The sequence below is a fragment of the Babylonia areolata genome, chromosome 14 (assembly GCF_041734735.1).
Source record: "Babylonia areolata isolate BAREFJ2019XMU chromosome 14, ASM4173473v1, whole genome shotgun sequence".
Classification (NCBI taxonomy): Eukaryota; Metazoa; Mollusca; class Gastropoda; order Neogastropoda; family Buccinidae; genus Babylonia; species Babylonia areolata.
The window spans coordinates 6309093-6333724 of record NC_134889.1 but is presented as its reverse complement, the minus strand read 5'-3'; the positions used below and the strand labels follow the sequence as shown (position 1 = coordinate 6333724).

Here is a 24632-nt window from a genome sequence, read left to right as displayed (position 1 = left end):
GTAACACAGAGAATCAAGACACAGTGCAACAAGTCTGCATGTACTCCTGACTTGTGAGATTGGAAAAAAACACAAAAAACCCACAACTTTTCTTACCTACTGGGCATCACAACCAGGATTTGAACCCACAACCCTCAAACTGACAGTTGAACATTCTGACCACCAGACTCGCGCACCCATTGACCAGCATTCAAAGTGCCTTTACAATGAGAAGGACTGCGGTGAAGATGGCCTTGATGATTTGATAGAAATCGCACTTGTCGTTTCCTGCTGGGGAGGGGAGGGGAGGTGGGGAGGGGGCAAAGGAGGACAGAGGCCATGACCAATGGAGTGCATTCATGTGTGACAAATCAATGGGCATTAATACAGAGGTCTTGGAGAGTTCAAGTCATTTTTCTGGGGTGGTTTTATTTGGTAGGTAAGACTATGAAGATAGCTGTGTTTGTTTTACAAGGGGTGGAGAGAGATAGCAAGGAGAGAGAGAGAGAGAGAGAGGTGATTAATGGACAAGAATAGCGTGCAAACAATTATCCTTTCAACAGGGAAAGGGTCAGATGGGAGGCTCTGAGCCTAGAAACGACCAGCCAACTGACCGACCAACCGACCAACACAAACATGTAAAAAAACACAACAAAAAACCATGGTGTGATTTGGTAGCCAGATTTCTTCAACATTTTATCGAATGTTTCAACATTTGGGACTGCAAGCTAGCTTTGTACTCCCCAGATCTACCGAGGCACCAAATGTTTCCCTCCCCCGTTGTATCACTACATCTCTGTCCCTCTCTTAATAATAATAATAATAATAGTATTTATATAGTGCTGAATCTTATGCACAGACAAATCTAAGCGCTTTCACACCAGTCATTCACACGCATGCATAACTCTAAAACTGAAGAAAGTGAAGACGAGGAAGAGGAAGGGGATGGAGGCTATTTTGTGAAGAGGTGGGTTTTAAGGCTAGACTTGAAAGAGCTGAGTGCGGAGACCTGACGAAGCGAAAGAGGAAGTTCATTCCAAATGCAAGGTCCAGAGACTGAGAAAGAACAGCGTCCAACAGTGGAGTGTTTGAATTTGGGTGTGCGTAAACACAGTGGATCCGAAGCTGATTGTAGAGAGCGAGATGGAGTGTAGAGGTGAAGGCAGCCACAAAGGATAGGAAGGGGCAGATTTGTGAATACATTTATAACTCAGAGTGCTGATCTTATACTTTATTCTTTGTGTATACTTTATTTTTGTGTATATATTGTATCACTACATCTCTGTCCCTCTCTTTCCCTGTCAGTGTCTCTCTTTCTTTTTGTGTGTATATATTGTATCGCTACATCTCTGTCCCTCTCTTTCTCTTTCAGTGTCTCGCTACATCTCTGTCCCTCTCTTTCTCTTTCAGTGTATCGCTGCATCTCTGTCCCTCTCTTTCTCTTTCAGTGTATCGCTGCATCTCTGTCCCTCTCTTTCTCTTTCAGTGTATCGCTGCATCTCTGTCCCTCTCTTTCTCTTTCAGTGTCTCACTACATCTCTGTCCCACTCTTTCTCTTTCAGTGTCTCGCTACATCTCTGTCCCACTCTTTCTCTTTCAGTGTCTCGCTGCATCTCTGTCCCTCTCTTTCTCTTTCAGTGTCTCGCTGCATCTCTGTCCCTCTCTTTCTCTTTCAGTGTCTCGCTGCATCTCTGTCCCTCTCTTTCTCTTTCAGTGTCTCGCTGCATCTCTGTCCCTCTCTTTCTCTTTCAGTGTATCGCTGCATCTCTGTCCCTCTCTTTCTCTTTCAGTGTCTCGCTACATCTCTGTCCCACTCTTTCCCTGTCAGTGTCTTTTTGTGTGTGTATATATTGTATCGCTACATCTCTGTCCCTCTCTTTCACTGTCAGTGTCTTTCTTTGTGTGTATATGTTGTATTGCTACATCTCTGTCCCTCTCTTTCTCTTTCAGTGTATCGCTGCATCTCTGTCCCTCTCTTTCTCTTTCAGTGTATCACTACATCTCTGTCCCGCTCTTTCCCTGTCACTGTCTTTCTTTGTGTGTATATATTGTATCGCTACGTCTCTGTCCCTCTCTTTCCCTGTCAGTGTATCGCTACATCTCTGTCCCTCTCTCTTCCTGTCAGTGTCTTTCTTTGTGTGTATATATTGAATCGCTACGTCTCTGTCCCTCTCTTTCCCTGTCAGTGTATCGCTACATCTCTGTCCCTCTCTTTCCCTGTCAGTGTCTTTCTTTGTGTGTATATATTGTATCGCTACATCTCTGTCCCTCTCTTTCCCTGACACTGTTTTTCTTTGTGTGTATATATTGTATCGCTACATCTCTGTCCCTCTCTTTCCCTGTCAGTGTCTCTCTTTCTTTTTGTGTGTATATATTGTATCGCTACATCTCTGTCCCTCTCTTTCTCTTTCAGTGTCTTTCTTTGTGTGTATATATTGTATCGCTACATCTCTGTCCCTCTCTTTCCCTGTCAGTGTCTTTCTTTGTGTGTATATATTGTATCGCTACATCTCTGTCCCTCTCTCTCCCTGTCAGTCTCTTTTTTTTTTCCTTTTTTTGGGTTTTTTTTTTTTTTTTTGCCTTTATATTGTATCACTACAACTCTGTCCAGCACTAACCATCAGTGTATATTATATGTATCACATAGCATTTATCAAATCACCACAGGGCTGTAACCAGCAGTGTGTATGATATATATCACATAACCATGTATTGTATCACCACATGCTTCTAACCAGCAGTGTATATGATATATATCACATAACCATGTATTGTATCACCACATGTTTCTAACCAGCAGTGTGTGTGATATATATCACATAACCATGCATTGTATCACCACATGGCTCTAACCAGCAGTGTGTGTGATATATGTAACATATCCATGTATCATATCACCACATGGCACCAACCAGCAGTGTGTGTGATATATGTAACATATCCATGTATCATATCACCACATGGCACCAACCAGCAGTGTGTGTGATATATGTAACATATCCATGTATCATATCACCACATGGCACCAACCAGCAGCGTGTGTGATATATGTAACATATCCATGTATCATATCACCACATGGCCCTAACCAGCAGTGTGTGTGATATATATCACATAACCATGTATTGAACCACCACATGGTACTAACCAGCAGTGTGTGTGATATATGTAACATATCCATGTATCATATCACCACATGGCTCTAACCAGCAGTGTGTGTGATATATGTAACATATCCATGTATCATATCACCACATGGCACCAACCAGCAGTGTGTGTGATATATGTAACATATCCATGTATCATATCACCACATGGCACCAACCAGCAGTGTGTGTGATATATGTAACATATCCATGTATCATATCACCACATGGCACCAACCAGCAGTGTGTGTGATATATGTAACATATCCATGTATCATATCACCACATGGCCCTAACCAGCAGTGTTCTGGTCGACAGCCAGCATCACCAGTGACACACTGTGGGAGGTGTGGGGCCGCATCGTCAACGACTGGGACTCTGTCAAAAAGAAGACCGCCTATCTTAAGGTGAGGATTCTCTTTTCTTTTCTTTAAAAAATTTGTTTTATTTTAAATTAGTGAACGTTTTTTTGTACCTGAAGGGAACAGAACAAGCAAACAATGATTTTTATTATTCAAACAATGGGTGCAGTAGTTGAGTGGTTAAAGCGTTGGACTTTTAGTCTGAGGGTCCAGGGTTCGAATCTCAGTAAAGCACCTGGTGGGTAAAGGGTGGAGATTTTTCTGATCTCCCAGGTCAACATATGTGCAGACCTGCTTGTGCCTGAACCCCCTTCGTGTGTACACGCAAGCAGAAGATCAAAGATGCGTGTTAAAGAACCTGTAATCCATGTCAGCGTTTGTGGGTTAAGGAAATAAGAACATACCCAGCATGCACACTCTTGGAAATGGAGTATGGCTGCCTACATGGCGGGGTAAAAATGGTCATACATGTAAAAGCCCACTTGTGTTCATACCAGTGAACGTGGGAGTTGCAGCCCACAAACGAAGAAGAAGAAGAAGAACTATACAAAGAAATCTTCATTCAGAAAACATGAAACATGTATGCATAAACAGCAGAACAACAAGAAGATAACAGATTTTAAACAAAAATTTTTTAAAATTTTTTATCTAGCGCTCAAACGAGGGAAAAATGGGGGGTGGGGAGAGGGGGGTGATGAATTAAAAGATGAAAAGAAAAAAATGTAGGGAAAAGACATAACAAAGAAAGAAAATGAAAAGGGAAAATGGTAAAGAAACAGAATTAAATGAAAGCATCATGTTCATTATCAATCGTGGAGAGGCTGCCTGATGTTCAAATACATACATGGACACATTTTGAAACTAAAGCATGCACATGGAGAAAGAGAGAGAGGAAGAGAGAGCTAGAGAAAAGAAAAGTAGAGAGGGTAAAAGAGAGAGAGAGAGAGATGCTTTTATTTTTTGTTGCTGTCTTTTACCACAGAGGAGTCTCTTCAAAACACAGGTTTCAGAGGATACAGGACAATCTTGGTGAACGTGTTCACCAGTAACTGTTTCAAGGAAATGAATGCACAGGAAGAGAAGAGCAAATTTTTCCCAGCCCTAGTTTTTATCTGTGGTGATTTCCTGTTGTTATCTTTGGCACTGTCGTGTCCATGGCCAGAGGGAGGTGTGTGTGTGTGTGTGTGTGTTTGAATGTTTGACATTTGTTGTCACATGTTGTGTTAACAACAATTTCGAGTGTTGCTTTGTCAGACATTTTCATAACACTGCCATTTGTGACATTTGTAAACAGAAAATGAGTTTACATGCTAAAAAAATAGATAAATAAATAAAAATAAAAGAAACAAAAGTGACACAGACCAGCAGTAAACTTGTGTCATCCACACAGCATTCACTTTAAACCCATGGATGAGCTCACATACACATACAGGCACATGTTCGTGCACACGTACATCCACACACATACGGTCATATTTACTCACTCACATACACAAACAGTGACTTTTTTTCCTGTCCAGCACATTTTTCTACCTTTCCTCCTCTAATTTCACACACACAAAAATAACAACTGACGACCCACATGGTTTCCCAAAGTGCCTGCAACTGGTGAGAAAAGACATCCCCCACATTCACAGGCATTGCCTGCACACATGCACACACACGCGCACACACACACACACATGCATGCATGCATGCATGCACGCACACACACATGCACACGCACACGCGCACACACACACACACACTAGCACACACACACACGCATGCACGCGCGGACGCACACACTCATGCACACACACTCACACACACACACACACACACACACTCATGCATGCACACACGCATGCACACACATGCATACGCACACACACATGCACACACACACGCACACACACATGCACACACACATATGCAAACACACACACACATACGTCTAATATCACTGATAGTGAAAAGATGCTTAACTAAACGAATGAACGAACACACACACACACACACACACACACACCCTGCCCCCCCCACCCCTCCACGACCCATCGTCACCCCTCACCACACACATTCTCATGTTTCGCTCCCACCCCTTCATCATCCCCTCAGGACCTGGTGAGGAAGGGCATCCCCCACGAGTTCCGCGGCATCGCCTGGCAGCTGTTGCTGGGCGTGCACGACTCCCCCTCCAAGAAGCTGTACGCCGACTACATGAAGAAGACCTCGCCCTGCGAGAAGCTGATCCGCCGAGACATCGCCCGCACCTTCCCCGACCATGACTTCTTCAAGGAGAAGGACGGCTTCGGTCAGGAGAGCCTCTTCAACGTCATGAAGGTGTGTTTGTGGGGGTGGGAGTGGTGGGGGGCATGGGGGGAAGTGTGTGTGTGTGTGTGTGGAGGGGGAGTAGGGAGGGAGTGGGGAGGTATGATGATGGTTGGGGTGTGGGGAGTGTGTGTGTGTGGAGGGGGAGGGGGGTGTCATGATGGTGGTTGTGATGGTGATGGTGGTGGAGGGGTTGTGTGGTGTGGGGAGTGGGTGTGTGTGTGGGGGAGGAATGGGGGGGGGGTGATGGTGGTGGTTGGGGGGAAGGAGATGGGGGAGGGGGGGAGGGGCTGTTGATGGTGGTGGGTGGGGGGGAGGAATGGGGAAGGGCATGGGGGTTGTCTTGTTGGGGTGTGGGGGTGTCATTATGGTGGTGGTTGTTGCGGTGGGTGGTGGTGGTGAGAATGTGTACGTGTGTGTGTGGAGGGGGCATGATGATGGTTTTGGGGTGGGGGTTGTCCTGATGGGGGCGAGGGGGGGTGGGAGTGTGTATGGGTGGGAGAGTGGGGAGGTCTGGGGGGCGGGTGGGGAGGTGGGAGGTGGTGGTGGCTGAGGTGTGTGGATAGGGAGTGAGGTCTGTGTGTGGGGGGGGGGGGGGGGTTGTCATGATGGTGCTTGTGGGAGTGGGGAGGTGGAGGCAGGGCTGGTGTGGGATGATCTGGGGAAAGTTTTTGATTGTGTTTGTATTGTCGTGGTTTATGGTGTATTGGGCTGGGTTGTGTTGTGACGCATTGTGATTTTTTGTCGCGTTGCGTTGTGCTTCGTTGCATTGTTGCATCAAGTTGTGTTGTGGGGCCGCATGGTGCAGTGTTGTGTGGCCTTGTGTTTTTGATTGTGTCGTGTTGTTGGTTTGGGACTGCATTGTGTTGTTTTCTGTGTTGTGTTTCGGTGTGTTGTGTTGTATTGCGTGTTGTGTTGTGCTGCATTGTGTGTTGTGTTGTTTTGCGTGTTGTGCTGTATGGCATGCTGTGTTGTGTTGTATCACATTGTGTGTTGTGTTGTGTTGTATGGCATGTTGTGTTGTGTTGTATTGTGTGTTGTGTTGTATGCGTGTTGTGTTGTGTTGTATCACATTCTGTGTTGTGTTCCATGGTGTGTTGTGTTGTGTTGTATTGTGTGTTGTGTTGTGTTATATCACATTGCGTGTTGTTTTGTATTGCATGTTGTGTTGTGTCGTATGGCATGGTGTGTTGTGTTGTATTGTGTGTTGTGTTGTGTTGTGTTGTGTCGCACAGTATGTTGTGTTACGTGTTGTATTTTGTGTTTTATCACATTGCGTCTTGTGTATTGCATTGCGTGTTGTGTTGTGCGGAGTCTGCAATAAGCTGTATTTGATACAGTTAGGTGGTGTTGAAGTGAATCATTTTGTTTTGCTGTGTTGGTGGCCGTGCTGCTCAGGCCTACTCCCTGCATGACCGCGAGGTTGGCTACTGTCAGGGCAGCGGCTTCATTGTGGGACTGCTGCTCATGGAGGTAATGGGTGTGGACAAATAGAAATGATTATATTCATTAGTATTCATGTAGCGCTAAATCTTGTGCAGAGACAAATCAAAGCGCTTTCACACCCAGTCAGTCACACGCATGCATAACTGTAAAAGAAGCAGCAGACAGAAAAAACAAGTTTTTTACCACTGTTTTTTGTGTTTGATTTTTTTAAAAACTTTTTTCTGTTTTTTTAATGAGTTGATGCTTCTTCTCATCAGTTCATCGTCTGTTCACAATTACTGTGCCATGTGCGTACTGCACACAGGACCTCAGTTTATCGTCTCATCTCGAAAGACTAGATGCTTACTTTGATTTTCCAGTCAGTCTTGGGAGAAAGGGCGAGACTGGGACCTTGGTTTATCATCTCATCTGAATGACTAAACGTTTAGTTTGATTTTCCAGTCAAACTTGGGAGAAAGTGCAAGATCGGGATTTGAACCCAGACCCGACGGGCGCAATAGCCGAGTGGTTAAAGCGTTGGACTGTCAATCTGAGGGTCCCGGGTTCGAATCACGGTGACGGCGCCTGGTGGGTAAAGGGTGGAGATTTTTACGATCTCCCAGGTCAACATATGTGCAGACCTGCTTAGTGCCTGAACCCCCTTCGTGTGTATATGCAAGCAGAAGATCAAATACGCACGTTAAAAGATCCTGTAATCCATGTCAGCGTTCGGTGGGTTATGGAAACAAGAACATACCCAGCATGCACACACCCCCGAAAACGGAGTATGGCTGCCTACATGGCGGGGTAAAAACGGTCATACACGTAAAAGCCCACTCGTGTGCATATGAGTGAACGCAGAAGAAGAACCCAGGCCCTCGTGGACCCTGTATTGGCAGATAAGCATCTTAACCATTCTGCCGTCTTCCTTCGTATTACCCTGTCAGGGATCAGGTTCGACATCGGTCATCGGTCATTGACGCATTTAATTTTGAAATGACCTATTGTTTTTCAAGTTGCCAGGTCACATGACTTATTGTTTTTATGACCAGTCGGTCAACCAAAGTAACCATCTCTCTCTCTCTCTCTCTCTCTCTCTCTTTAACGATCGCGATCGCTTTGTCGTCTGCTCCTACAGGAAATGACTATAAACTGGTTTATTAAAATACGGATCCGTGACGAAACGAAATCCGAAACGAATCTTTATCGCTGCCTTTCGCGAGCTTCGGCGAGAAGAATTGGCGTTCCCACTTTTGCATTAACCGAGTGCAGTTCCGGGAAAACTGAACGTAGACTTCTGAATGACCAGAATGGCCAGTGTATTACATTATTAAAGTTTGAAAAAGCCCGGGACGGGTGATATTTGACCTATTGATTTTCAAAATGACCTATTGATTTTATGTTCTTCCGGTCATATGACCTATTGTCTATTGAACCCAACCTGATCTCTGCCCTGTTACACAAGTGATGTGACGGTGTGACAATATATTGACACAGATGTCAGTTAGAGGTTGCTTTAAAATCATTTCTTTTGGTTTCGATGTGTTGAGTTCTAAGTTGTTTTGATCACACCAGCTGACGTGTGTCAGGACTTCTACCAAGTATTTTGATTCATCGTTGTTTGTGATCAGTGCTGGAGTAGTGTCATCAGCAGACTTGACCTTGGTGTTACATTCATTATGAGTTGCACTGTCATGTGTAGATAATGAGTACAGCAGTGGGGATAGAACACATCTTTGTGGGGTGCCTGTGTTGAGAATTCAGGTGGAGGATGTGAGGTCACCAGCTTTATTAATGACTTGTGGTCTGCATCTTAAGTTTAAACTATAGCTTTGCTGGTACTAGGATGTTGAATGCAGACCTTGATAAGATTTTACAGTTTCAATTTCAGTCACTCAAGGAGGTGTCACTGCATTTGAACAAATCCACATACGCTACACCACATCTGCTAGGCAGATGCCTGATCAGCAGCATAACCCAATGTAGCTTAGTCAGGCCTTGAGTGCACGCATATATATATTTGTGTACCTATCAGAGTGGACCTCTTCTGCAGAATTTTACTTGAGGACAACACTCTTGTTGCCATGGGTTCTTTTTCAGTGCGCCAAGTGCGTGCTGCACACTGGACCTCTGTTTATTGTCTCATCTGAATGACTAGATCCACAGTTCGATTCTAGTTATAGTACAATGATGTTGAATGCAGACCATGGTAAGACAGATGATGATGATGACATGGATACTTATATGGCGCCTATCCTTAGAGACCAAGTTCTAAGTGCTTTACAAACTCGGGTCATTTGCACAACAGGCTGCTTACCCGAGTAGAGCCGACTGACGGCTGCCATTGGGTGCTCATCAGTCGTTTCCTGTGTCATTCAGTCAGATTTCAGGCACGCACACATGCACACTCAGACAGACATGCAACGTTTCATGTGTGTGACCGTTTTTGTTTATTTAGCCTGCTATGTATACATCCATACTCTGTTTTTGGGGGTGTGCATGCTGGGTATGTTCCTGTTTCCATAACCCACCAAACGCTGACATGGATTACAGGATCTCTTACGTGTGTATTTGATCTTCTGTGTGTGTGTACACATGAAGGGGTTCAGGCACTAGCAGGTCTGCACATATGTTGACCTGGGAGATCAGAAAAATCTCCACCCTTTACCCACCAGGTGCTGTTACCGAGATTCAAACCCTGGACCCTCCAGTTGAAAGTTCCAACACTTAAACCATGAGATATAAGGGCGTGATGACATTGTCCACAGATGCCAGAAGAGGACGCTTTTGCAGTGCTGGTTCGTCTAATGCAGGAGTACCGGCTGAGGGAGCTCTTCAAACCCAGCATGGCGGAGCTGGGGCTGTGCATGTTCAAACTGGAGTTTCTCCTGCAGGTAGGAAAACAGTGAAAGTGACAGGTGGAGAGAGGGGGGGATAGGACAAGGTTGGGTGGGGGGGAGGGGGGATAGAAAGGAACACAGAGAGAGGAAGAAAGAGAGACAGGGAAAGAAAGAGGGAGAGAGAGAGAGAGAAAGGGAGACAGACAGGGAGAAAAAAAAAGGGGGGGGGGGGAAGAAAGGCAGAGAAAGAGGGAGAGAGAGAGAGAAAGAGAGAACATGATGTGGTAACCTTTGGACACATTTAACTTCAAGCTATTCTTTAAGCTCAAGAATCGCAAAGGAGAATGAAGAGAAAAGGCAAGAGAGATGGTGTGTTCTCAAAAGTGTGAGCATGTTCGCCTTTGTTGGTAAGGGAGGCCATTATGCCCTGTTTGTTAGTTCATAAACACAATCGTTCCCCTTCTTTGCTGGGTACTCCTCGAAGGAGCCATACTGTCATCAGTTCACAAAGTCAGTAAGCACTTTGTTCATTACAAAAACAAAAACAAAAAAAAAGCTGGAAAAACTAGCCAAACAAAACAAATAAAAAATGAAAAGGCCTCTCAGTGCATATAACATGCCATTTAAATTCCTTGATGTAGAAAAGAAAGGTGTTTTTTTTTTTTGTTTTTTTTTGTTTTTGTTTATATAAAAAGGATGCCAGTTGTAGAGAAGAACTGCTTTCTTATAAAGGCTTTATAGAAGATATATAGCTTCTTCTGTTTTTAGCTGTACCCTTTTTCTTTTTTTTTTACTGCAGGAATGTGAGAGCTAAGCGGAAATGCACACACACACACACACACACACACACACACACACACAGTGGCATACAGATGTACATAGACACGCCCATCCCACACAGACACAGACAGACACAGATGCACGCACACACACACACATGCACACGCGCACGCGCGCGCACACACACACACAAGATTTGGGACAGGTGTGTAAGGACTGATCATACCTGTGTGCAGGAGCTGTTGCCCACGCTACACGTGCACTTCCAGACGCAGAACTTTGACACGTCGATGTACGCGTCGTCATGGTTCCTGACCCTGTTCACCACCTCCATGCCTCTGTCGCTGGCACGTCGTGTCATGGACCTCTTTGTCTCTGAGGTCAGGTTCTTCCCTTCTTTTTTTTTTTTTTTTTTTTTTTTTGCATTTATTCATTGAAAAAGGTAGCAGCAATACGGCAAATCATAACAGTTAAACGAACACACAAAAAAAGGTCATTCAAACAGGGGAATTAGGGAGAAATGTTTGTCAGAAGAAAAGGACGAAGGAGCAAACAAAAACAAAGAAATTAAAAAAAAAAAAGAAAGAAAAAAAACCCACTGTGCATTGAAACGTTTTGTACAGGAAATAATGAACCAATTCTTTTTTAAACAGAAGTTCAGTGTAACACATAGTATACACACACACACACACACACACACACACACACATATATACATATATATACATATACGTACACATATACAAATGCGTATATACATACATATACACATACATATATCTACACACACACATACACCCATTTATATATAGATATACATACACACAGATAGATAGATAGATAGACAGATATACATGCATGTACATACACAAACACAAATATATATTCTCACATATTATACCCACATATATATACACATGTATCCATACACATACATATACACACAGATACATAAAAACACACATATATACATACGCATACATGTGCACATACATACACATACTTTTTTTTTCATAAGCATGTATACATACACATACACTTCCCTTCTTCGTTTATTTCATCTGTTTGTAATTAAGGTCACAGTTCTTGAATTCTTTTGTTTATTTCATTTATTCGTCTCTGAGGTCAGGATTCTTCATGTCATTTTTTGTTTTATCTTCATCTCTGAGGTCATGGCTCTTCAGTTCGTTTGTTTGTTTGTTGTTCATCTCTGAGGTTATGGTTCTTTAATTCTTTTGTTTCTTGTTCATCTCTGAGGTTATGGTTCTTCAATTCTTTTGTTTGTTTCTTGTTCATCTCTGAGGTTATGGTTCTTTAATTCTTTTGTTTGTTTGTTGTTCATCTCTGAGGTTATGGTTCTTCAATTCTTTTGTTTGTTGTTCATCTCTGAGGTTATGGTTCTTCAGTTCTTTTGTTTGTTGTTCATCTCTGAGGTTATGGTCCTTCAGTTCTTGTGTTTCTTGTTCATCTCTGAGGTTATGGTTCTTCAATTCTTTTGTTTGTTTGTTGTTCATCTCTGAGGTTATGGTTCTTCAGTTCTTGTGTTTCTTGTTCATCTCTGAGGTTATGGTTCTTCAATTCTTTTGTTTGTTTGTTGTTCATCTCTGAGGTTATGGTTCTTCAGTTCTTTTGTTTGTTGTTCATCTCTGAGGTTATGGTTCTTCAGTTCTTTTGTTTGTTTCTTGTTCATTTCTGAGGTTAGGGTTCTTCAGTTCTTTTGTTTGTTTGTTGTTCATCTCTGAGGTTATGGTCCTTCAGTTATTTTGTTTGTTGTTCATCTCTGAGGTTATGGTTCTTTAATTCTTTTGTTTGTTTGTTGTTCATCTCTGAGGTTATGGTCCTTCAGTTATTTTGTTTGTTGTTCATCTCTGAGGTTATGGTTCTTTAATACATTTGTTTTTTGTTCATCTCTGAGGTTATGGTTCTTTAATTCTTTTGTTTGTTTGTTGTTCTTCTCTGAGGTTATGGTTCTTCAATTCTTTTGTTTCTTGTTCATCTCTGAGGTTATGGTTCTTTAATACATTTGTTTTTTGTTCATCTCTGAGGTCATGGTTCTTTAATACATTTGTTTTTTGTTCATCTCTGAGGTTATGGTTCTATGGTTCTTCAATTCTTTTGTTTCTTGTTCATCTCTGAGGTTATGGTTCTTCAATTCTTTTGTTTCTTGTTCATCTCTGAGGTTATGGTTCTTCAATTCTTTTGTTTCATCTTTGTCTCTGATTTCAGGTGTTTCAATTCTTTTGTTTGTTTAATCTTTGCCTCCGAGGACAGGATTCTTCACTTCTTTTGTTTGTTTCACCTCTTCTCATGCTCTTACAGCTCACTGGTAGATTGGAGTGAGACATTGTATTGCATTGCATTGCATCGTATTGCATTGCATTGCATCATATTGCACTGTGTTGTTGCAGGGCATGGAGTCAGTGCTGCGTATCGCCCTGGCCATCCTGCAGACCTGTCAGGAGGACCTGCTGGCTCTGGACATGGAGGGACTGCTGCAGGTACCTCGCAGCACAATACAATACAGTACAACACAATACAATACAATATAATACAGTACAACACAATACAATACAATATAATACAGTACAACATAATACAGTACAACACAATGCAATACAATACAGTACAACACAATACAGTATAATACAGTACAACACAATACAATACAGTACAGTACTGGACATGGAGGGACTTCTGCACGTACCACACACCTCTGGTAGATAAAATACAGCACAGTGCAGTACAGTACAATACAATACAATACAATACAATACAGTACAGTACAATGCAATACCACACGCTGCTGTTAGATACAGTACATCACTGTACAGTACAATACAATACAATACAGTACACTACAGTACACTACAATACAATACAGTACACTACAGTACACTACACTACAATACAATACAATACAATACCACACGCTGCTGGTAGATACAGTACATCACTGTACAGTACAATACAATACAGTACAATACAATACAATACAATCCACATGCCGCTGGTAGATACAGTACATCACTGTACAGTACAGTACAATGCAATACAATACAGTACAATACAATACAATACAATACCACACGCTGCTGGTAGATACAGTACACTACAATACAATGCAATACCACACGCCGCTGGTAGATACAGTAAAGCACAGTACAATACAATACAACACCACACACCTCTGGTAGACACAGCACAGTACAATACAATACAATACCACACACCTCTGGTAGACACAGCACAGTACAATACAATACAATACAATACAATACAATACAATACCACACACCTCTGGTAGATACAGCACAGCACAGTACAATACAATTCAGTACAGTACAGGTGGAGTGATGGCCTAGAGGTAACGCGTTCGCATAGGAAGTGAGAGAATCTGAGCGCGCTGGTTCGAATCACGGCTCAGCCACCGATATTTTCTCCCCATCCACTATCAGTATTAGTATCAGTATTTGTAGCTAAAAAAAAAAGGGTACAAAAAAAAGGGTGGCGGTGAAGTGTAGTGACGTGCTCTCCCTGGGGAGAGCAGCCCAAATTTCACACAGAGAAATCTGTTGTGATAAAAAGAAATAAAAATACAGTACAATATGATACAATACAATACAATACAATACAAAACAGTACAATACAATACAGTTCAATACAATGCAGTACAATACTAGACATGGAGGGACTTCTGCAGGTACCACTTGCCACTGGTAGATACAGTACAATACAATACAATACAATACAATACAATACAATACAGTACAGTACAGTACAGTACAGCACAGCACAGCACAATACAATACAATACAACACAATGCAGTACAATACAATACAATAGTGGACATGGAGGGACTTGTGCGGGTACCACACACCACTGGTGGATACAATGCAATGCAATGCAATGCAATACAACACACTATGGTACAGTAAAGTACAGTACAGTACAGTGGAATACTGGACATGAAGACACCTGCAGTTACCACACTCCTCTGGTAGATACAGTACAGCACAGTACAATACAATACAGTACAGTACAATACAATACAATCAGTACAGTACAATACAATACAATCAGTACAGTACAATACAATACAATACAATATAATACAGTACAGTACAATACAATACAATACAATCAATACAATACAATACAGTACAATATAATACAGTACAGTACAGTATAGTACAATACAGTACAGTACAATACTGGACATGGACAGACCTGCAGTTACCACACACCACTGGTAGATATAGCACAACACAACACAACACAACACAACACAACACAACACAAGTCCACTCAATACAATACAGTTGGTGGTCAATTCTAGCATCTTTCAGACAGTCATTTTCACAACAGGCTGCCTACCTGGGTACAGCTGACTGACAGTTGCCCTTTGGCATTCATCATTTGTTTCTTGTGTCAGTCAGTCAGGCTTTCAGTCACACACACACACACACACACACACACACACACACACACACATGAGTATCAGAGTGGATTGTACGACAAAATATGTCAGGAACAACTCTTTTGTTGCCATGCGTTCTTCTGTACGTGGTCACGCAGGACACAGGACCTTGGTTTATTGTGTCATCTGAATGACTAGCATCCAGACCGCCACTCAGTGTGTAGTGGTGGGAGGAGTGGGATTGAAATCCCTCTAGCTCAGATTTTCTCACTGTGTAGGCCAGCACGCTACTTTTGATTCATTCCACCCCACAGTTTCATACCTGCTACAACTCTTCTGAACCAGCAGTGCTGCAGAATAAAAAACACAGGTTGGTTCACTAGAACTGCAAAAACTGATGGAGGATTGTTGATTGAATTGTTGATTTAAAGCTTTGTTTTCATTCTTCCAGAATCTGTAAATGGTTCAGGTTAGAATGCCAACTGTACCAAGCAAGAATGAACGAAATTAGAATCGTGTGTCGGTACCAGAATAGTCCTGCGTGGTCCTGCAGGGGAAGTAACCATGGTACGAGTTAACTCGCACCAAGAGTGGAACCAGTTCAGATATTTCACGTCTCAAAGAAGCGTCCATAGTGTTGTGTTGAGCAGATATTGATGAGTTTTCTTTTTCTGTCTGTCATTGCAGTATCTGCAGAAGGATTTGAGAAGTCGGTTTGACAACGAAACGGACCAGGACCTCTTGCTGCAGGTGGCCTACCAAGTGCGCTACAACTCTAAAAAACTGAAAAGGTGAGTTCTCTCGTCTGTCAGTGTTTTGTCGCTTTGTGTGTGTGTGTGTGTGTGTGTTTTGTAGTTTTGTATGTGTGTGTGTTTTGTGTTTTGTGTGTGTGTCTTTTGTGTTTTGTGTGTGTGTGTGTTTGTGTTCTGTGTTTTGTGTGCGTGTGTGTGTGTGTGTTTTTGTTTTGTGAGTGTGTGTGTGTTGTGTGTGTGTTTTGTTTTTTGTTTGTGTGTGTGTGTGTTGTTTTGTTTTTTTGTTTTTTGTGTGAGTGTGTGTGTTGTGTGTGTGTGTGTTTTTGTTGTTGTTTTTTTGTTTTGTTTTGTGTGTGTGTGAGTTTCAATATGTTTGATGTATTTGCATGCCTGCACACTGCCTGTTGATGTTTTGTGTATGTGTTGTTCATGTATGTTAGCTTCAATATGTGTGAAGGCAGGCCTACCCTGCTGGCTTGGTTTATTGCCTAGGTTTTTTTTGTTTGCTTGTTTCTTTGTGTGTGTGTGTGTGTGTGTGTGTGTGTGTGAGAGAGAGAGTGTGTGTGTGTGTGAGAGAGAGAGAGAGAGTGTGTGTGTGTGTGTGAGAGAGAGAGAGAGAGAGTGTGTGTGTGTGTGTGAGAGAGAGAGAGAGAGTGTGTGTTTGTGTGTGTGTGTGTGTGTGTTTATGTGTGTACGCATATGCGGACATGCGTGCACACACACACACACACTTACACAAGTATCTTGGAGTGCAGCAAGTCGATTCAGAGGACATTTTCACTCACACCCACACCTGCACCCCACCCCAACCCTCACCCAGTCCATTGTCGGCCAGCTGTTGTGCAGAGGTGCTGTCAGTGCTTACACATTCCATGCATTCCACACACACATACATGTACACGCATGCATGCACGGACACACACACACGCACGTGTGCACTCACATACACACTCACACACCCCTCCCACACACACTCCACCCCCACTCCACACACACACACACACACACTCACTCACTCACTCACTCACATACACACATTCACACACACACACACACACACACACGCACACACACACACACAGAGTGCCCCATCCCCACCCGTGATTTGTCCAGCTGTTGTCCTGCTGAGGGAGGGCCTTGAGTACAGAGGTGTTGTCACCCATGCTGACTCATTCCTTGCATTCCATGGAGAGGAGGTGGGGGGAGGGGGGGGTGCTGTGTGGGTGAGAGGGAGGGGAAGGAAGTTAGGGGGATTGTGGGGTCTGTTGATATTGATGAGATACGTGTGTGTATGTGTATATATATATATTTATATATATATAGAGAGAGAGAGATATATCAAGAGACAATGACAGTGACAAATGTTTTATTGGCAAATAGCGTTTTACAGCTCTAGTGCCAAGGGGGATTATTCAGCTTATTTTAGCAAACGACGAAAACAAAACGTAAAACGAAAAATAAGGGGAAATAACAAGCAAATAAGTACTTATTCATAAACACATAAACACTCATACATTCACACCCACAACATTAATACAACATATTCCATATTACTCATGCATAATACTAAGTAATTAATTCGAACATATGACCATCCAACTTTGCAGCCGAGCCTCTTTTTGGTTATTTACCAATCTAAATTGAGTTATGGATCTTATATTTTATTCTGCATTATGTTTCTATTATGTTAAAACGATCGATCGGTTAACCTTTTCCTTTGAATTTGTATGCTTCTACAATATATTTGGTGAGTGAAAATAGGATGTCTTCATTATTTGATGAAAGGATAGCTACTAGATCATGTCTCAAGAGAAAGAGAGAGAGATACATGGATATATGGATGAACAGATATGTATGCATATTAGAAGATTAAAGGCACAGTTTTTAATCATAGATGAATGGCTCACACACACACACACACACACACACACACACACACACACACACACACACACACACACAGAGGTAACAAAAACAACAATAATGTGCTTGCGTACATATGCACGCACACACACACACACACACACACACACACACACATTCTCTCTCTGTAACACACACACACACACACACACACACATGCACACACGTTATTTCACTCTCTGTCTCTCTGTGTCTCTGTCTCTCCCCGCCTTTCAACCCTCTCATGATGCATACGAAGCAGGCATGTGCTGATGCATATTCATTACCCAACACCTACTTTTTTTTTCTTTTCTTTTTTTTTTTTTTTTTTTGAGATGTGCAAATGCGTGTTGACAAAACTTGATCGCATCCTAGCCAGCATACTCGTGTTATGCAGGAGCATTGTGTATCAAGTCTGCCGCTCTCTGTTTTGACTGATTTGTTCTGCAGCCTTTTTTGTTTTGTTTCTGTTAATGGCTAATGAGAGTTAACCTGCCTGCATCGTACACTCCTAAACACCTTCACACTTGAGCGCACGCAAGCATGCACACTCACTGGCGTTTGACACACGCATGACAAAGTTGCATGCAGACATGAGTATGCACTCACATTAAGTGATACACATGTATGTATGCACACACACATGCACACACGCACACATATACACGCGCGCACACACACACACACACACACACACACACACACACACGTCAAATAAGACTGAATCTTTCTCTCTCTCTCTAACACACACACACACACACACACACACACACACACACACGCTGGGGAGGTGGGGAGTTTTTCCAAGTTCAAATGCTTTTTCCAACCAGTAATGTGTCCTTCAGCAGCCATACGCATTTCAATAGACATGTTTGCCTTGAAACACGGATTCGGTTTTTGTTTGATCATCTCAGATCTGTGCCCATGCCAGTATCAAAAATAGAACAAATTCAATCAATATAACAAGAGGGAGAGAGAGAGAGAGCATGTCCAAATATTGAAGAAGAAATAAATCAATAGGAAAAAAAATAATAGAAGAAAACTTGAACGCAAATTAGAAAGGATCAAGAGAGACAGGGAGAGACAGAGAGAGAGAGAGAGAGAGACAGGGGGAGACAGAGACACAGAGAGAGAGAGAGACAGGGGGAGAGAGAGGGGGGAGATAGAGACAGAGGGAGACAGGGGGAGACAGAGACAGGGAGACACACACACACACACACACACACACACACACACACACACACACACACACAGTGAAAAACAGAGAGAGAAAGATAGACAGAGACAGACAGAGAAAGACAAACATGTAGGGAGAGAGTCAGTCAGACAGAGAGAGACAGGGAGAGAGAGATAGACAGAGAAGACAGACAGACAGAGAAAGATATACGGACAGGGAGAGAGTCAGACAGAGGGTGAGTCAGACAGACAAACGACAGATAGAGACAGGGAGAGAGAGATAGACAGAGAAGACAGACAGACAGAGAAAGATATACAGACAGGGAGAGAGTCAGAGGGTGAGTCAGACAGACAAACGACAGATAGAGACAGGGAGAGAGAGATAGACAGAGAAGACAGACAGACAGGGAAAGATGTACAGACAGGGAGAAAGTTGGACAGAGGGTGAGTCAGACAGACAAACGACAGATAGAGACAGGGAGAGAGAGATAGACAGAGAAGACAGACAGACAGGGAAAGATGTACAGACAGGGAGAGAGTCAGAGGGTGAGTCAGACAGACAAACGACAGATAGAGACAGGGAGAGAGAGATAGACAGAGAAGACAGACAGACAGGGAAAGATATACGGACAGGGAGAGAGTCAGACAGAGGGTGAGTCAGACAGACAAACGACAGATAGAGACAGGGAGAGAGAGATAGACAGAGAAGACAGACAGACAGAGAAAGATATACAGACAGGGAGAGAGTCAGAGGGTGAGTCAGACAGACAAACGACAGATAGAGACAGGGAGAGAGAGACAGAGAAGACAGACAGACAGGGAAAGATGTACGGACAGGGAGAAAGTCGGACAGAGGGTGAGTCAGTCAGACAAACGACAGATAGAGACAGGGAGAGAGAGACAGACAGAGAAGACAGACAGACAGGGAAAGATGTACAGACAGGGAGAAAGTCGGACAGAGGGTGAGTCAGACAGACAAACGACAGATAGAGACAGGGAGAGAGAGACAGACAGAGAAGACAGACAGGCAGGGAGAGAGTCAGACAGACAGAGAGCCTGGGGAGACACAGAAAGAGGGAAACAGAGGGAGAAAGACAGAGACAGGAAGGGATAAAGTCAAACAGAGAGGGAGTCAGACAGAGAGACACAGAGAGAGACACAGAGAGGGAGAGAGAAAGACAGGTAGGGAGAGAGTCAGTCAGACAGAGAGGGAGTCAGACAGAGAGACACAGGGAGAGACAGACAGACAGAGAGAGAGAGAGACAGGGTTGAGACAGAGAGGGAGAGAGAAAGACAGACAGGTAGGGAGAGAGTCAGTGAGACAGAGAGGGAGTCAGACAGAGAGAGAGAGAGACAGGGAGAAACAGAGAGTCAGGGAGAGAGAGAGAGAAACAGAGAGACAGACAGGAAAACAGAGACAGAGAAAAGAATTGGGAGCAGATCGATGGGTGTGCACGTCTCATGCATAATTCACCCCTGATCGCTTCCCACCTCCACCCCCCACCTGCCCCCCTCCCCTACACACACACACCACACACTACTTGACACAATGAGACAGCAAGAGAGTGGGTGTGTGTGTGTGTGTGTGTGTTGAGGGCCAGAGGTGAGGGTGGGGAAGGGGGGGAGCGGAAGGGGTCTGGGAGGGGAGGAGGTGCTGACAAGTGGCGTAACCTGGGAAGATGTGTTGTGCTCTACACTACCCAACCCCCCCCCCCCCCCCCGCCCCCCAATCCTAACTCAGCCACCCCCTCGTCCTCCCCGGCCCTCCTCCCCCCCCCCTCACACACTCACACAACACTGGCAGATTTCACAGCCTGGGCAGTCGGTTGCATTGACATGAGATTGGCAGATTTCAATCCACAGAGCTCAGTAATCCAGTGAAATGTGTTTTCCTTTTTTTTTAAATCATTTAAAAAAAATTTTTATTCATGTTTCTTTAGGCTGTTAGTGTTACCAGCATTGTGTAACTGTGAGGGGCAGGTTTTTATCAGTGTGTAAAGTGACTGGGTTAGATTTTTTTTTTTTTTTTTTTTTTTGAGGGGTCGTCAGTGTGTTATTTAGTGTTACGGTAAAAGGTGTTATTTTTGTTGGTTACTTTTTTGTTGTTTTTAGGGGAGGTGGTAGAATGTTTGGGATGCTTTTGGCTAACTTTGTCGACTGTATGTCAAAGTCTGTCCGTGATGAGGTTTTCAGTGGTGTGTCTTATGTGTGTATGTGTGTGTGTCTGTCTGTGTTTTTGTGTATGAACTTAAACATGTACTTCACTGATTTTGTGTGTGTGTTTTTTGTTTGTTTTTTTGTTTTTGCTTTTTTACCTGAACATTTAGGCTGCCATACTCAGTTTCCATGGGTTCTGACCAGTTCACTGAAAGACTTGCTAGGCTGTGTGAAATGTTAAGTCTTCAAGGAGAGGTGGACAGAAACGGTGTATTGATACAGGGAGTGTTGTATTGATAAAGAGAGTTGGACAGAAGTGGAGTATTGATACAAAGAGTTGGACAGAAGCGGTGTATTGATACAAAGAGTTAGACAGAAGCGGTGTATTGATAAAGAGTTGGACAGAAGCGGTGAATTGATACAGAGAGTTGGACAGAAGTGGTGTATTGATAAAGAGTTGGACAGGAGCAGTATATTGATACAGAATTGGACAGAAGCGGTGAATTGTTACAGAGAGTTGGACAGAAGTGGTGAATTGTTACAGAGAGTTGGACAGAAGTGGTGTATTGATACAGAGAGTTGGACAGAAGTGGTGAATTGATACAGAGAGTTGGACAGAAGCGGTGAATTGTTACAGAGAGTTGGACAGAAGTGGTGAATTGATACAGAGAGTTGGACAGAAGTGGTGAATTGTTACAGAGAGTTGGACAGAAGTGGTGAATTGATACAGAGAGTTGGACAGAAGTGGTGAATTGATACAGAGAGTTGGACAGAAGTGGTGAATTGATACAGAGAGTTGGACAGAAGTTGGACAGAAGTGGTGAATTGTTACAGAGAGTTGGACAGAAGTGGTGAATTGTTACAGAGAGTTGGACAGAAGTGGTGAATTGATACAAGTGCAGGGGCTGTGTGAAGTGGTATGTTTTGGATGTTGGGTCGGTGTGTCCTTTTAAGATTCCCGTCATGGATTTCGTTAACTTTGGTGATGAGGATTCGGGGGATGAGTAAGTTAATGTGTTTTTTTTTTGGTGTGTGTGTGTGTGTGTGTGTGTGTGTGCATGCGAGCGGGCGTGTGTGTGTGTGTGTGTGTGTGTGATGGGTGGATATTGTAGTAGGTGGATGGTTGGGGTTGGTAGTGTGTGTGTGTGTCTGTGCGTATGAATTGGTGTGTGTGTGTGCACTTCTGTGGGTGTGTATGAATTGGTGGGTGGGGTGTGTGTGTGTGTGTGTGTGTGTGCATGCGTGCTGGCTGGCTAGCGGGTGTGGGTGTATGAGTGTGTTCATGTGAGTGTGTGTGTGTCTGTAAGTGTGTGTGTTTGTGTGTGTGTGAATAGGGTGTGTGTGTGTGTGTGAATAGGTGTGTGTGTGTGTATGTATGAATAAGAGTGTGTGTGGATACGGGGTTGTATGCGTGTGGTTTTATGTGTCTGGTGTGTATGCTTGTGTTATGTGTATGTATGTGTATATGCATGTGCTGATATTGTGATTCATAATTTTATTGTTTGTATTGCCATCTGTTTTATGTGATTTCTTTTTGTGTCACAAATTAGTACTTTTTTTTTCAATTGTTTTTTTAAATACATTTTTGTGTGTATGTGGGATTCAGATACCTTCCCTTTATTCTGTTTTGTTTTTATCTCTGTGTGTATGGGTATGCGTGAGCATGGGCATGCGTGTGTGTGTGTGTGTGTGTGTGCGTGCGCACGCGTTGTGTGTGTGTGTATGTTTGTGTTCATGTGCATGCGCATATTCATGTTCATGTTTGTTCATACTTGCACACAGATATGTGCACACACAATAATTTATGAAGAATTGCTGTCATAGAGGTACTGGGGAAATCATATACATGTACACAGTTGATGAACACATGCATGTGAACATTCACAGACACACACACATTGTAACACACAAACATTCATGTTCCTTGAGTGCATAGGCATACACACACACACACACACACACGCACGCACGCACTCTCTCTCTCTCTCTCTCTCTCTCTTTCATTCATTCATTCATTCATTCATTCATTCATTCTGTGATGCTTTCCCTGTGGTACGACTGAACCTGAACACAGGTAAAACAGCAGCTGATGAGAATCGTGCTTTGTGTTCATCCAGGTTGGAGAAAGACTACAGTGTTTTGAAATCCAAGGAGAACGAGGACCAGATAGAGTTGAGGGTAAGTCGTTATTGCTGTTCTCTTTTACATGCGTCTTTGCATCTTCATCTTACACCTGCTTGTCTGTTTGTCAGATATCATTTGCCTGTATGGTACACTCTCTGTCATGAGAAGAAATTATAATAATATCAATAATAATTTCATCAAAAAGTTAGTGATGTGTGTGTGTGTGTGTTTGATGTGTGTGTGTGTGTATCTGTGTATCTGTGTGCCTGTGTTTTTGCATGAGTTTGTTTGTGTTTGTTCATGTGTGGATGTGGTGGTGTGTGTGTTGATGAAACATGATTTATTAACAGTACGCGCATTTCTGTCTTTCCAGAGACTGAGAACAGAGAACAGGTTGCTACGACAACGCATTGATAACCTGGAGAAGGTAGAGTTATGTGCTCTTGTCATCTTTTTGATCGCCATTTCCTTTCACATAATATCTAACGGAAATGGAACTCACAGTAATAATGAAAGTGTGTATCAGTTACTAATGTCACAAAGAAAATTCTTATTTTTGCCTGTTTGTTTCTGGTGTCATGGCTTACCTGTGATGCGTTGTTGAAAGCAGTTGTCCATGCTCACCTTCTTCGTTTCTTTCCTTACTCACGTGTTTGTGTGTGTGCTTGGTTATTTATTTATTTTCATGTTCTTTATTCATTTATATATATATTTATTTAATTACTTATTTATTTATTTATCTATTTATTTATTTGTTTATTTACGTATTTGTTTGTTTATCTATTTAATTTGTTTATCAATCCATTTATTAATTCATTTATTTGTAATTTATTCAGTTGTCTTTGTTTATTGATTTTAAAAAAGATAACAAAGTGAATGAGCTGATGAGGAGGACAATGAATGAGTCATTGGTGAGTAGGTAAATGGGGTTTTAGGTTGGGACAGGGGTTTGGGATGGGCGATAGTCAAGTCATCTTTTACCAACAAGCTAAATATCTCTTCATTCTGTTGGACCTGTGCAACACAGAACATGTGGGCACACACACACACACACACACACACATGCACACACATGCACACACACATACCACCCATTCCTCACCCCTCTCCACACGTGGTCACACACACACAGTGCGAGAGAGAAGCCAATGAGAGAGAGAGAGTAAATATTGACATGTCCCTGTCTTCGTTACAGAAAACTGCCTTCCACTGTCAGTTTTTTATAAATTTTACTATTTCAGCATTATATCACATTGAC

At 42.9% G+C, this 24632-nt stretch overlaps 1 protein-coding gene across 6 annotated transcripts in view; it reads left to right on the top strand.

Annotated features, from left to right (window-relative positions):
- The window catches only part of LOC143289772 (EVI5-like protein), an 82054-nt gene that overhangs the window by 23217 nt on the left and 34205 nt on the right, over window positions 1-24632 (top strand). For all 6 annotated transcript variants that reach the window (XR_013056275.1, XM_076598891.1, XM_076598892.1 and 3 more), the window contains exons 4-12: window positions 3444-3532; window positions 5588-5812; window positions 7199-7273; window positions 9994-10119; window positions 11082-11225; window positions 13254-13343; window positions 15951-16054; window positions 23368-23428; window positions 23748-23801. Coding sequence is in view for 5 of the 6 variants with exons in the window: in XM_076598891.1 (XP_076455006.1) it covers window positions 3444-3532; window positions 5588-5812; window positions 7199-7273; window positions 9994-10119; window positions 11082-11225; window positions 13254-13343; window positions 15951-16054; window positions 23368-23428; window positions 23748-23801 (968 nt within the window). In the remaining variant the exon portion in view is untranslated. The remainder of the gene's footprint in view (window positions 1-3443; window positions 3533-5587; window positions 5813-7198; window positions 7274-9993; window positions 10120-11081; window positions 11226-13253; window positions 13344-15950; window positions 16055-23367; window positions 23429-23747; window positions 23802-24632) is intronic.